The 12,376-nt window shown below is 35.6% G+C and overlaps 1 protein-coding gene across 15 annotated transcripts in view; it reads right to left on the bottom strand.

The window, feature by feature from the left end:
- Positions 1–734: 734 nt before the first annotated feature.
- The window catches only part of Dync1i2 (dynein cytoplasmic 1 intermediate chain 2), a 66,110-nt gene continuing 54,468 nt past the window's right edge, over positions 735–12,376 (bottom strand). For 10 of the 15 annotated variants that reach the window (XM_074071089.1, XM_074071091.1, XM_074071097.1 and 7 more), the window contains 3 exons: positions 7,093–7,233; positions 4,829–4,954; positions 735–2,608 (listed from right to left, as the gene is read on the bottom strand). In XM_074071089.1, the coding sequence (XP_073927190.1) occupies positions 2,495–2,608; positions 4,829–4,954; positions 7,093–7,233 (381 nt within the window). In that variant the 3' untranslated portion in view covers positions 735–2,494. The remainder of the gene's footprint in view (positions 2,609–4,828; positions 4,955–7,092; positions 7,234–12,376) is intronic. The other 5 variants (XM_074071090.1, XM_074071092.1, XM_074071096.1 and 2 more) reach the window with 1 other exon arrangement.

The raw sequence follows: 12,376 nt of genomic DNA, 5'->3' as shown, positions 1-12,376 counted from the left end.
GTTTTAATTCTATACTCGAAAAGAAATAACTGAACTTATACAGAACAGAACAAATCATTACAGACTGGGATCAATCACACCAGCATTACTTTCTACCAGTTCCTACCTCTAAACTTTAAGTCATTCATTCCTTCATGATACAATTATCTCAGCATTATTGCAACATCATTTTCTATGAAGATATTCTTCCAAACTTTGTAGGGAACTGTATTGGTAAGGAAGAAATAAAGCTTCCATCAATGAATACTTGATTTAAATGATACCAAAAATGATTTCAGAGATTTATTGCAAATTAATTATTGTCTGCAAAACTGACAATAACTGTTATTTCCTCAACACAAGAATAATCTTTAACTTCCCATTCAAAAGGAGATAAACCAAACAACAAAACCCAAGAAATGAGCCAGAAAGGTGTTACTTATCGCCTGCTCCAAGAAAAAGAAAAACTGATAACAAAGGTACAATCTATGTAACTAGATATTTTTCAAAATTATGTCTTTCATTTCTAAAAGCATAAAGAGCTATATGTCACACTTAATACTGTCAGAGATTCTATACCAGATAACGACAGCCTCAGTACTTTCTCTTCTGCTATTATATAGCAAACTTTAAATATAATTTCTTACAGTAAATTCATGTGCTCCTGAAAATATATACTAAAGTTGAATGGGCACAGGTCTACATTAAGTATTTCTGGGGGGAGGTGAAGAAATTATTTCTCAAAAGCAAAACTCTTTGGTGATAAGTATTTTGCAAATACTTACTAATTTTATTTTCTTTTTCAATAGAACAAGATAACTTGAGTCCAATGAGCATCTGATTTGTCACATATTTTGATTTCCAACCTTATGCAACACTGTTTTTCACACTTATGGTTTTCCTTTTTCTTAGTCATTTTTACAGTGAGTACATGAATTTTTTTATACAAAGAAAGTGTGACCCTGCTGAAACTGAACTTTTGACTCACAGACATTGCCACTGTCAAATAACTTGAGATGTTATCTTTGGTACCGACACACAAAAAAATAAAGGGAACTATGTGGCTCAATTTATGAAAATGGAATATACAAAAGTGGAGAAATACTTGATATAATTACAATTAATAACTTTAGAGCTGGAAGAAAATTCAGAAATCATTCAATTCAAACTTAATTCCTAGATAAAAGAATGAAGCATAGACTTGGCTAAAATGGCTTTTCATTGGTGCCAGAACTAAAACTAGAGTTGGGTGTAATATTTCTAATCAATTATTCCTGACACTACACAGTACTCATAGCTGAGAAGTTTTGTTATTATTTAGAATTCTCTCTCAACAAATCTAACACATTTGTTAGGACTTTTAAAACATAATAAAGATACTAAAATTCTGGTTGCTAATCTTCCTTCTTAGTTCAAACTCTGTTGAATAAAAGGCAGTTAAAATCTTAGGACAAAAGAACAGGATGAAGGAAATGAACAATTTAAAGTGGACAAAAATCAAGATCCTCTAGTTCTATTCTTAAAGAGTTTCACCTATGTTTCAGCCATGTACAGAAAGTTGTGGATCTCAAGATGCGGAGTTGATTCAATGCAAAATTTGGGTCATTTGAGTGCTTTGCCTTCATGACTACTACAACCATGAAATCAATTTCTCTCAAAGGTAGGTTTACTCTTAAAGAGCTTACACGCATAGTAGTTTCAATCAATGAAAAAATAGGAGCTTTCCATTTATTCAAATATAGATGGAAAGAAAATAATGTAGTGAAGTAAAAATTAACCAAGGGAAAATTTTTCACTGACAGATTATCAAAACATCAGTTTGTAACACCTAGGAAGACCTACAGTATGCCCTTGTATGGTATATTTAAGGCACAGAGCTTTACATTTTGAGGTGACTGCTCACAACAGGAGCTTAAAGAAGGATATGAAAAAAAAAAAAACTTTGTAAGAGACAGAAAAATTCAAATTGCAAGGAGTAAAAATGAAAATTTGAAAAGTTAACATGTATTTGTTTTTATTTATAGATAACTACCACATGAACTATAATGAAGAAAAAGGATGTTAGAATGGAACTTAGATAAGTGGGTTCATGGGTGATAAGAACACTGTTCCTACACATTATAGTTAATAAGAACATTTTCAGTACAACAGGGAATTGTGATAATTTTAAAATATGCAGATCTTAATTTGTGCTTTAGGAAAAAAACCTTTATAGTATTGTAAGTTGAAAAGAATTCAAAAGAATAACTAATATTAAACATACACCTATGTTTAGAATTCAGAAAAGGCTGGATTCTGTAAAGTCAGCTGGCTGTATTAAAAATGACACAAATTCAAAACAAAATGCAGGTAATATAAAAAGGGACATTGTTAGATTTGCTTACTGCATTAAATCCACAGTTTAATCCATGAAATTTCCTTTTAATTATCATTTAGACAGAAGCATGCAAATAGTCTTAGGATCTACTTAAGCGTCTTCCCCAAATCCACTAAAGCTACACTCCCTTTTCCGGAACTAAGCTGGTATTCGGGTCGCCGCTTCCTCCTCTGCATCAGCTCGGTTTGCATTAATTTCTGCAAGTGTTCTGCCAAATCGTGCCCATTCATCATTGCGTGGAACAGCAATCTGCTGTTAAAAGAAAGACAATGTTTTATGTGCAATGAAATAAAAGATCGTCTTACCTACTATTATTCAGTTTGTTTTCAAATAATTTTTCCATTAAAAATGTACTAACTGACCTGAATGATCTTTCCATAATTACAGGGACAATAACAATGATTTACAACATTTCAAAACAAAAAATGGTGTTTGTGAAATATATTGTGACAGCCTCAGAAATGACTTTGCTATTATCACCACCAGTGCAAGACAGAATAACAATGATGCTTTGTAAATGTAACTCCAGTGTACCATCTCAGATTTTGCTGGTGGGGCGGAATTCCTTTAGAAATTTTACTTTTTTCTGACACCATTCCTAGTACGAGATAGTTCATGAAGCATGCTTCATTAGAGCTGGTTTCTTAGAAGTATTTCTAGAGCATAGCCACACTTTTTTGGTTTGATTTTGCCTGGCCTAGCCTGGACCATGACCTCCTATGCTTTCTTGCTTAGGTGAGATGACATGTTTGTACACTATGCACAACCAGTGGCTGAGGTGGGGGTCTCACGGACTTTTTTCTTAGGTTGCCCTCAAACCACAATCCTCCTAATCTCCATCTTCTGAGTAGCTAGGATTACAGGTGTGAGCCACAGCACCTGGCAAAATAACCTTTCTTGATACTCCAATTTCTTCATTAGAAGTTAATACTTAGCAATTATTGTTGTATCAAGAACAGAAGAAGAAAAATGAGAAGCTTATGGTGCTTTTGTCTCATAGAGGCAGTCCAATTATAATCGTTTTTGGGGGGAGGTGGGACTGGGGTTTGAACTCAGAGCTTTGTACTTGCAAAGCAAGGGCTTTACCACTTGAGCCACACCTCCAGTCCCTTTTTTGGCTCTGGGGGGGGGGGGGGCGCGCTAGTGATCTATTTGTCCAGGCTGGCCTTGAAAGGTGACCCTCCCAATATCAGTCTCCCAAGTAGCTATACAGATGTGTGCCACCAGTGCCCAGCTGATAATTTTTTTTTAACATTATAATATCACAGAGGTGTGACATTGCCATGATAGGGCACAAACCAATCACTGGCAAATGGATGTACTTCTACTCTACACAATCCAATAGGGTAGCTATGACCCAAATGTGACTATTTGCTTAAATTAATGAAAATTAAATAAAATTAAAATTTAGTTTTTCAGTTTTACTAGCCACATCTTTTCAATGGCCGTAAGTAGATAGTGGTTACCATATTAGATAGTGCAGACACAGAAACATTTCCATCTGCACAGATAGCTCAACTGGCTGTTCTAAATGACTCAATCTACCTCCCTCCAGATCCAATTGTTACAGGCTAGGGGGCATCTGGATAGGATGGGGAATCGTGACAGATAATGGAGGAAAAGGTGACTAAGGCACTAATGAGGGCTAAACAGGAGGAAATCAATCCTGGGCACTGTGTATAGCCAAGGAAAGCCCTGAAAATGTTAGAGCTGCAACTCATCCTGTTGAATTCAATCGTAATGGCCTGGAACAGTCATCAGAAAATTCTCAGAAGAGAGTACTTCTGAAAAAAGAAGACAAGAACATAAAAGGCAGACTATTTATGAGGGTAAATGGGAGGCAGAAGGGAGAAAAATAGAGGGCAAGGGGAGTGGAATATGATAAAAATACACTGTATGTATGCTAAAAGGTCATAATGAAATCCATTTTTTAAAAAGTGTAAGAAAGATAAGAAAAAGTAGGAAAGGGAGAGGGAGGATAAGAAAGTATAATTAGAGGGGATGAATATGATTAAAGTATATTATATGCATGTATGGAAATATCACAATGAAACCCCTCACATTGTACAATTAATATGCACTAATAAAATAAAAAAGAGACACTACTTTTGGTTTTTCCACCTAGCTCAAATAAATTAATGAATAAAGAAAAATAAGACCATATCTTAATATGAACTCTGTAAAACCCCAAAGTCTGTCTATAATTCTACATTTCTTTTTTATGCCTGAAGAATTTCTAGCAACTCTTGCTTCAAGAAACAAGGTACTTTTAACATGTATTATCCTTTTGTACGGGAATATAGCACATTCAGTTTAGAAAGAAAATTAACCTTAAAAGTTGTTTCTGTGGTGGAAACAACCATATGGTTTATACAGTTCATGAACCACAAAGACTAGGTTTAGCCACAAAGATACTTTCATTACAACGCCAATAAATAGGTGTATCAAAGTCATAGGCAGCAAGCCTCATACCTCTCCCACGTCATATATAACAATCTGTCCTTCAGAATCACCCACAGCAATCTCTCTTCCAGAATGGGTCCATCTTACACGATTAAGAGCAGGATTACCCTCCACAGAAATGCTGGCAGTTGGTACCTAAAGTCATTTAAAATATAGTGCAATGTTAAAAGTCTCATCAAGAGTTCTATATACATGTAAAACAGTAATTCTTCCAATCTGACTATATTTTTAAAAAACAGATGAGAATAAAGAATTTTCCCAAGTTTCTTCCTGTTCAGCAATATTTTGTGAATGACATTATAGTCAATCTTTGAAAGTGGTCTAGGAAAATAACTTTGTCTTTATATAGGAAATTCTCACATGAATGGATATATCATTGTGAAGGATCTTCTCTTTAATAAAGGATTCTTTGTGCTTAACTTTTTTTTTTTTTGGCGGCACTGAGGGTTTGAACTTAGGGCCTCATGCTTGTTTGCTAGGCAGGCGCTCTGCCTAATGAGCCACTCTACCACCCCTGTGTGCTTAACTTCTTTAAGTAGTCAAGTTGTTTGAAAACACGGCCAAAACCCATTTAAAAGGAAAATATTTAAAAAATTCTCACAAATCGATCAGGATTTAATTTTAGAGAGGAATTACTTTTGTAACTTGTATCTTTGACAGCTAAAACCTGTATTTGACCAACAGTTCCTAGAAACAGTTCATACTGAAGATATTCATACTACAAGAGTCTAAATAAAGCCCCTAATTCCTGTGAATTGGCCAAATACAGGCAGGATGAGGAAGCAACACAGTGGCACCAGTCCCTTAGAATCTAACTGTGCCTTTCTTATGCTGGGGGAAGAAGATTTACTTGCCATACATGGAACAACATTCATTGTTTGGTTCAGACTAAAAGCACAATTAAACTTTTAAAACTTTGAAATCCAACCAAATAATTCTTATAGTTAATATTAGTCTTTCCCAAATGATTAGCCCAAAATTATTATAAACATATTTTGATATAATCTTAACTATTATGGGAAAGATTTAATAATTAAAACATTATTTAATATTAATTAAAACATTTAATAATTGCCAGAAATCTTTGATATCAAAATCCAAACTAAGAAAATAAAAATTGATACCATTCTAGGTAGCCAGAAAATATATAATCAAGTCCTATAATCTGACTAGGGCTTAAGATCTTTTCTAGCAGTATTTGAATGTTCCTCCCCCAAACAACTATGCCAATAGATAACAATTTTAAAATTCTTACATTTCCAACTCATAATTTCCTTGCCCTTGAATAATCAACTATTTCACTTCAAGGGATTTGGAAAGATGTCACCAGAAGTATGTGAGAGAAGGTACCAACGAACTTCTTCCTCAAAAATCACTACTGAAAGACCTAATATTACTTCTTCTAACCACTGGCAATATACAAATCTGAGAACATTTTAAGCCTCTCTAAGCTGGTAAAAACACATGGCTAAAAATCAATGATAGTTACAGTTAAATTTCATTGCTAATAAATGATTTTATATAACAACTAGTTAATTTCATCTTTTTCTTCTGTTTTTGGTAGTGGTGGGGATTGAACCCAGGGCCATGAGCATGCTAAGCAAGTGCTCTACCACTAAGCTATTGCCTCAGCCTTTAGGGTCTCATATGTACCTCAAGCTGGTTAAAACTCACTATGTAGCCTGGGTTGACCTTGAACTCTCAATCCGTGCCTCAGCCTCCCAAGTGCTGGCATTACAGGCATGTACCAACACACCTAGCTTTATATTCATTTTATAGTACCAGTAATCCTCTGATTTTAATCTTTTATGGAAACAGCCATCAAAATATATTTTTCCTTCATTCAAACATGCCAGGCTAAGACTAATGTTTATGAATAATACACAATTCTACAAGGCTATAAGATAATTTAGAAATTCTGAATTAAGGTTAATATACTTTGACAGTCTGAAATTATCTGCTTTCTAGCCTATGAATAAAAAATATCCCAGTTGCCTTATGAACAAGACTCCGCCAGGACTTTAGAGACACCATACTGCTTTTCAGAAGTAAAAGAAAATGCTCCCGTGCTCGTGGCAACATTATTTCTCCCTTTACTTCTGCACAGCATGCTGTTTGTTATTTAGGATACAAAGCTTATTTGGTTTCTTTGTGATGAAGCTACAGTCACAGAATCCTTTTACATTCCTTGGGATAAAAGGAATTTTACAAATTATTCAATAAATCTCCAATTTTCTATTTTTCAGAGCAATTTTTGCTATTTTCCTGCTCACCTCTGTGTCATTATTGAGATTCCACAAATCTAGTCTCCCCATGCCATCCACACAGGCAAATAGAGCTGGGTGGGTGGGTGACCACATAACATCATAAACGTAGTCAGAATTATCTTCAAATGAGTACAAAGGTTTGTTATTCTGAAAGGGAAAAGTTGATTCTTAGCACAGCCAAAATATAATATACATACAAATCATTAAACTACTTATCACTGAAAAATAATATGACATATATTCAACAGGTGTAACACTTTATGATATTTAACTCAACCTAGGAAAATTTCCTATAATTTGTTTTACTATTGAATTACTTAGCATTATAAACTAAGAACCAACTACTGGATTACATTTTTTTAAAATTTGTAGATGCCATACTGCTTTTAAAAAATGAATAGAATGTGTTTCAAAACATTTGTCAGTGAGAGGATTCTGGGACCAAGTCATAAGTAAGGAAAAGAAAATTAGAATGTCATCAGATTTTGAGACAGCAATGCTTTTTGCCAGAAGACGACAGAATAATATTTTTAAGGTACTAAAGAAAGAAGATTTTATATATAACCAAACCAAACTTCATAACCATATAGTCTTGTGAATATGATAACAATGCGTCCTTGAGAGCCTTCTCAAAAATCTATTATAGAATGAGCTTCTGATGACCAACAAACTGAACAGACATCACCGCATGGTCTGGCAGATAACATAAGTCATTCTGTGAGTATAAGCTTCCCTTTATGGACATAGAAACAATATCTGTAACTATAGATGAGAATATAAATAACACCACAGGAATGTAAAATTTAAACCAAAAGAAATTCTACAGTGCAATCAACTTGTTTTCTTCTTCAAGAACAAAAGAGCAAAAAAGAGAGAATGAAACCCTGTTTTAACAGGAATTTTAAAGATAGGTTAACCACAAATGTGTGCGCCTCATTTGGATCCTGCTTCAAATAAATGATTTTTAAAAATGAACATTGATTTTTGTTCATTTTGATTTTATCAAATGAACAAATCATTGTTAATTTTAGGGGGTATAGCAATAATATGGTGATCTTTTAAGAGGAAACTTTATCTTTTAGAGATAAACTCCGAACACTTATAGATGAAATGATATGTCTAGGTTTATTTTAAAATAATACAGGGCTATGGAGGTATAGCGGGAATGTGCATGGCTATAGACAATACTGGTCATATGTTGATAATTGTGGAAGCTAGGTAATGGGTACAATGGCTTCATTATATTAGTCCCTCTGCTTTTGTATCTATTTAGAATTTCCCATAAGAAAAAGTTTTAAACTTCTGTCAACAGCAAGATAATTTTAGTAGCCAAAAAGGTTTGTTTTTAATTAAAAAAATCCTATGGGTTGGGAGCACAGTTCAAATGGTAGAATGTCTGTCTAACAAGCATGAAGCCCTTAGTTCAAACCCTAGTAGCTCTCCCAACACTCTCCAAATTTTTAACAGAACTTAAATCTAAGGTAACCAAAGAAATTAAGAGTTTTTTTTTCTGGGCTGGGGGTATAGATCAATGGTAGATCACCTATCTGCCAAATGTGAAACCCTGGGTTCAATCTCTAACACCACACATACACAACCACTGTTTACCTGTTGCACTCCCTGACAACACTGTCAAATGAAGTCTCACTCTCAAGAAATGATTTTCAATTTAGGATGTGCACCAAAGTTATCTGCAGAGTCCTTAAAACTACAGCTAGCCCAGGTGCTGGTGGTTCACACCTGTAATCCTAGTTACTTGAGAGGCTGAAATCAGGAGAATGGCAGTTCCAGGGTAACCCCAAGCAGAGAATTCATGAGACCCTATCTCAACCAATAGTTGGGCATTCTGTCATATACCCATCATTCCAAACTATGTGGGAGGCTAAGATCACAGCTCCAAGGCCAGCCCAGGCAAAAAAAAAAAGTTTGCAAGACACCATCTCAATAATAACAACAACAAAAAAACTGTGAGTGGTGGCATGTGCCTGTCATCCCAGGTACTGCCGGAAGCATAAATAGGATTATGGTCCAGGCCGGCCCAGACAAAAAGCAAGACCTGCTCTATCGCTTGAGCCACACCTCCAGCCCTTTTAGCTCTGGTTATTTTGGAGAAAGGGTATCACTTTTTGCCCAGCCTGGCCCGGACTACAATCTTTTTATTTTAAGCTTCCCGCAATTGTTGGAAAGACAAGTGCACACCACCAGGCATACATTTTTTCTGTTAAGATGGAGTCTGGCAAACTTTTTATGACTGGAGAAATTACTCAAACAATGTATGCATATGTGAATAAAAGAATTAAAAAAAAAAACTTTTGTGACTGGGCTGGCCTGGACCCCAATCCTTCCAATCTGAGCCTCTCAAGTAGTCAGGATTACATACAGGTGTGAGCCACCCATGTGCAGCTTAAAATATTTTTTAGTTATTAGTGATAAATGGCAGAGAGACAGCAGGAAAGAGATGCAGAGGGGCCTGGGAATTAGTCTCTCATCTTAGGCCTACCAGTAACTAGTTACAAGGATTTAGAAAAGACACAACAGGCTGGGTACTGGTGGTTCACACCTGTAATCCTAGCTACTCAGGAGGCAGAGATCAGGAGGATTGTGGTTCTAAGTCAAGCCTGGGAAAATAGTTCATGAGACCCTATCTCGAAAATACCCATCACAAAAAGGGCTGGAGAAGTGGTTTAAGGTGAAGGCTCTGAGTTCAAGGCCTAGTACAGGGGGGAAAAAAAGTAAAGAAAAGTCACAACACCCTTCTAAGACTGTCACTTTTTTTTTTTTCTTGGTGGCAATGGGGTTTGAACTCAGAGCTTTAGGCTTGCTAGGCAGGTGCTCTTACTGCTTGAGCCACTCCACCAGCCTTAAAAGTTTGAATGATATGGTGATATTTACATTCCTTTTGTTCCCTGTTTGTTTTTGGTGGCTCTGGGTTTTGAACTCAGGGCATCATGCTTGCTAGCCAGGCACTTTACCACTTGAGCCTCTCCACCAGCTTTGTATCACTGATTCTAAAGCTAGACTGTACATTGTAATCACCTAAAGAATTTTAAAAAAAATATGTTGTTGCCTGGGTCTCTTCCTTGGAGAATCTGATTTAATTGGTCTGGGATGCCAGGTGAGCACTTAAAAAAGTTTTAACTATTGCTTGGGTGCCTCTAATGTGTGGCCAAGACAAAACCATTGAACTAGATAATGTCTATAGGTCTCTGGAGTTCTAAAGTTCTCACTCGCAAATGATGTACAATATATATTTGCCAAAAAGGACAAATCAAAACAAAGGGCTTCTTGGAAAGATAGATAGCATGTGAATAAGCAAAGATAGCTCATTCTGGTCCAGCAGTGAGAATAAAAATTGTGTGGTCAAGGGACAGGATAATTTTTTTTATTTATGTTCGTTTATTCACATATGCATACTTTGTTTGGGTCATTGTTCCCTCTTACCCCCCCGCCCCTTCCCTCTCCCCCAACCCCTCTGACAGGCTAATTTTTTTCTAAGTTTGTTATATACGGTTTGAACATTGTTCCCCTAATATTCATGTCTACCTGGTACTAATAAATACGACCTTATTTGGAAAAAGGTTCTCTGTAGACATAATTAAGTAGGTCATACTGTATTAGGGTGGGCCCTACATCTATTATGACTGGTATCTTTAAAAGAAGAGAAAAATTTGGACACAGAGCCATGGTGAGACAAACAAGTAGAATGCCATTTGATGACACAGCCAGAGATTGGAGAGATGTAGCTGCAAGCCAAGGATCACTAAAGATTCCTGGCAATCACCCAACCTAGCTCTCCTCAGATTCTCTCTGAGAAACCCCAAAAGCAAATCAGCCTGTCAACATCTTGATTTTGAAATTCTAGCCTCCTGAAGTGTGAGAGAAGACATTTCTATTGTTTTAAGACTCCATGTGGTAATTATTTATAGCATCAATTGGAACCTAGTACAGATAATTTTTCAAAGCTTGAGTAACTGGGGAGTTCTAAATTAATAAAGAGAGTCCCTATAGTAAATATCTGAAGAGTGAGGTGCTCACTAAAGAACTGGTAAATATGTCTTTAAGTTGGATCATAAGAGAGATAAATAGGTTCCCTTTAAAAAGAAATCATTCTAAGATCAGAAATAACTTCCTATTTAACCTAATTTAAGATACTTTTTTTGAGGAATATGTCTACTAAAAGCAATGAAATACAAAGCAGCAGAGTCTTACAAGAAAAAGGCAGTATCCATTTTAGTATTGTCCAGGAAAGAGGAGTCTCAGATAACAGAGTGTGAGAATTACTACCCCATGGCAAGGCTATCTCTATTTAAATATGAATGAATCAAGCTATCTTAGCTTGATGCCATTTGAATATTCAAATTATAAAACTTCTTTTGTTCTAATTCCTTGCTCCCCAAGCAATCTTCTGATTATAATTTGGCTTCCCATGTGGGTTGTCTACAGAGAAACAATGAGCTGGTCAGGCCAGCAGGAGTATCTGGGCCTTCTAGCAGTTAGGTTTCTGACTGTAAATTAATAAATCCACATTCTCCAATGGATCAGTGTCTTAGAAGCCTGTTAGTACTCCCTGTCTAATCAACTCTAGTTGCTAACAAAATTGAGTTTCTGAATATGCAAAGGAGAAGCTAGTCACTAGCCAGCAGCAAGTTACTGAGGTAAATGATGCTAGGTGGGACTGGGTCTAGACCATACCAATCAGTTTTCCGTCAAGAAATACCCCAACTTCAAAGTATTTTTTCATTTTAACTTGTCTAATGTTGCACAATTGTTTTTCTAAGCATTAGTAGGATACTTTAACTCTATTTTAATGTCCACACCCTCTGAGAGTTAAATAGGTAAGCTGTTAAAATAAGGATAGGCTTCTTTGAAACATCAGAGACAATGAAAAATTTAAGATACATATGCACTTTTAAAAAAAGTCCAAAAACTACCTATTCTAAGAAATTACCTTATCAATAATCTTCACTTTGTCACTTCATGGTAAACATGGTTCAGGAAAATGTTTGTTCTGAAAATAAGATATACTGGGTATACATTAAAACATCTCCCTCAAATAAATAATACTCATATTTTAAGAGCAACCTGTAGCAAGTATGCTTAAATGTGGTGGAACATTCAGCTAATATGCCATTTCTACCCCCAATCAAACTCTTCTAGACCCCTCAAATTACCCTGAAGAAGCTTTCTCTGTTTATTTATTTTCCCTCCATTTTCAGACCCATTAAAAAAGTGCTTCCATTGTGAATTTTCAAATTTGGTATTTTGAGATATTTGAGGTATTGAGAAGCAA

Source organism: Castor canadensis, chromosome 4 (genome assembly GCF_047511655.1).
Source record: "Castor canadensis chromosome 4, mCasCan1.hap1v2, whole genome shotgun sequence".
In the NCBI taxonomy this organism is placed as follows: Eukaryota; Metazoa; Chordata; class Mammalia; order Rodentia; family Castoridae; genus Castor; species Castor canadensis.
The sequence above is the reverse complement of the archived record's forward strand: the minus strand, read 5'-3'. Positions and strand labels throughout refer to the sequence as shown.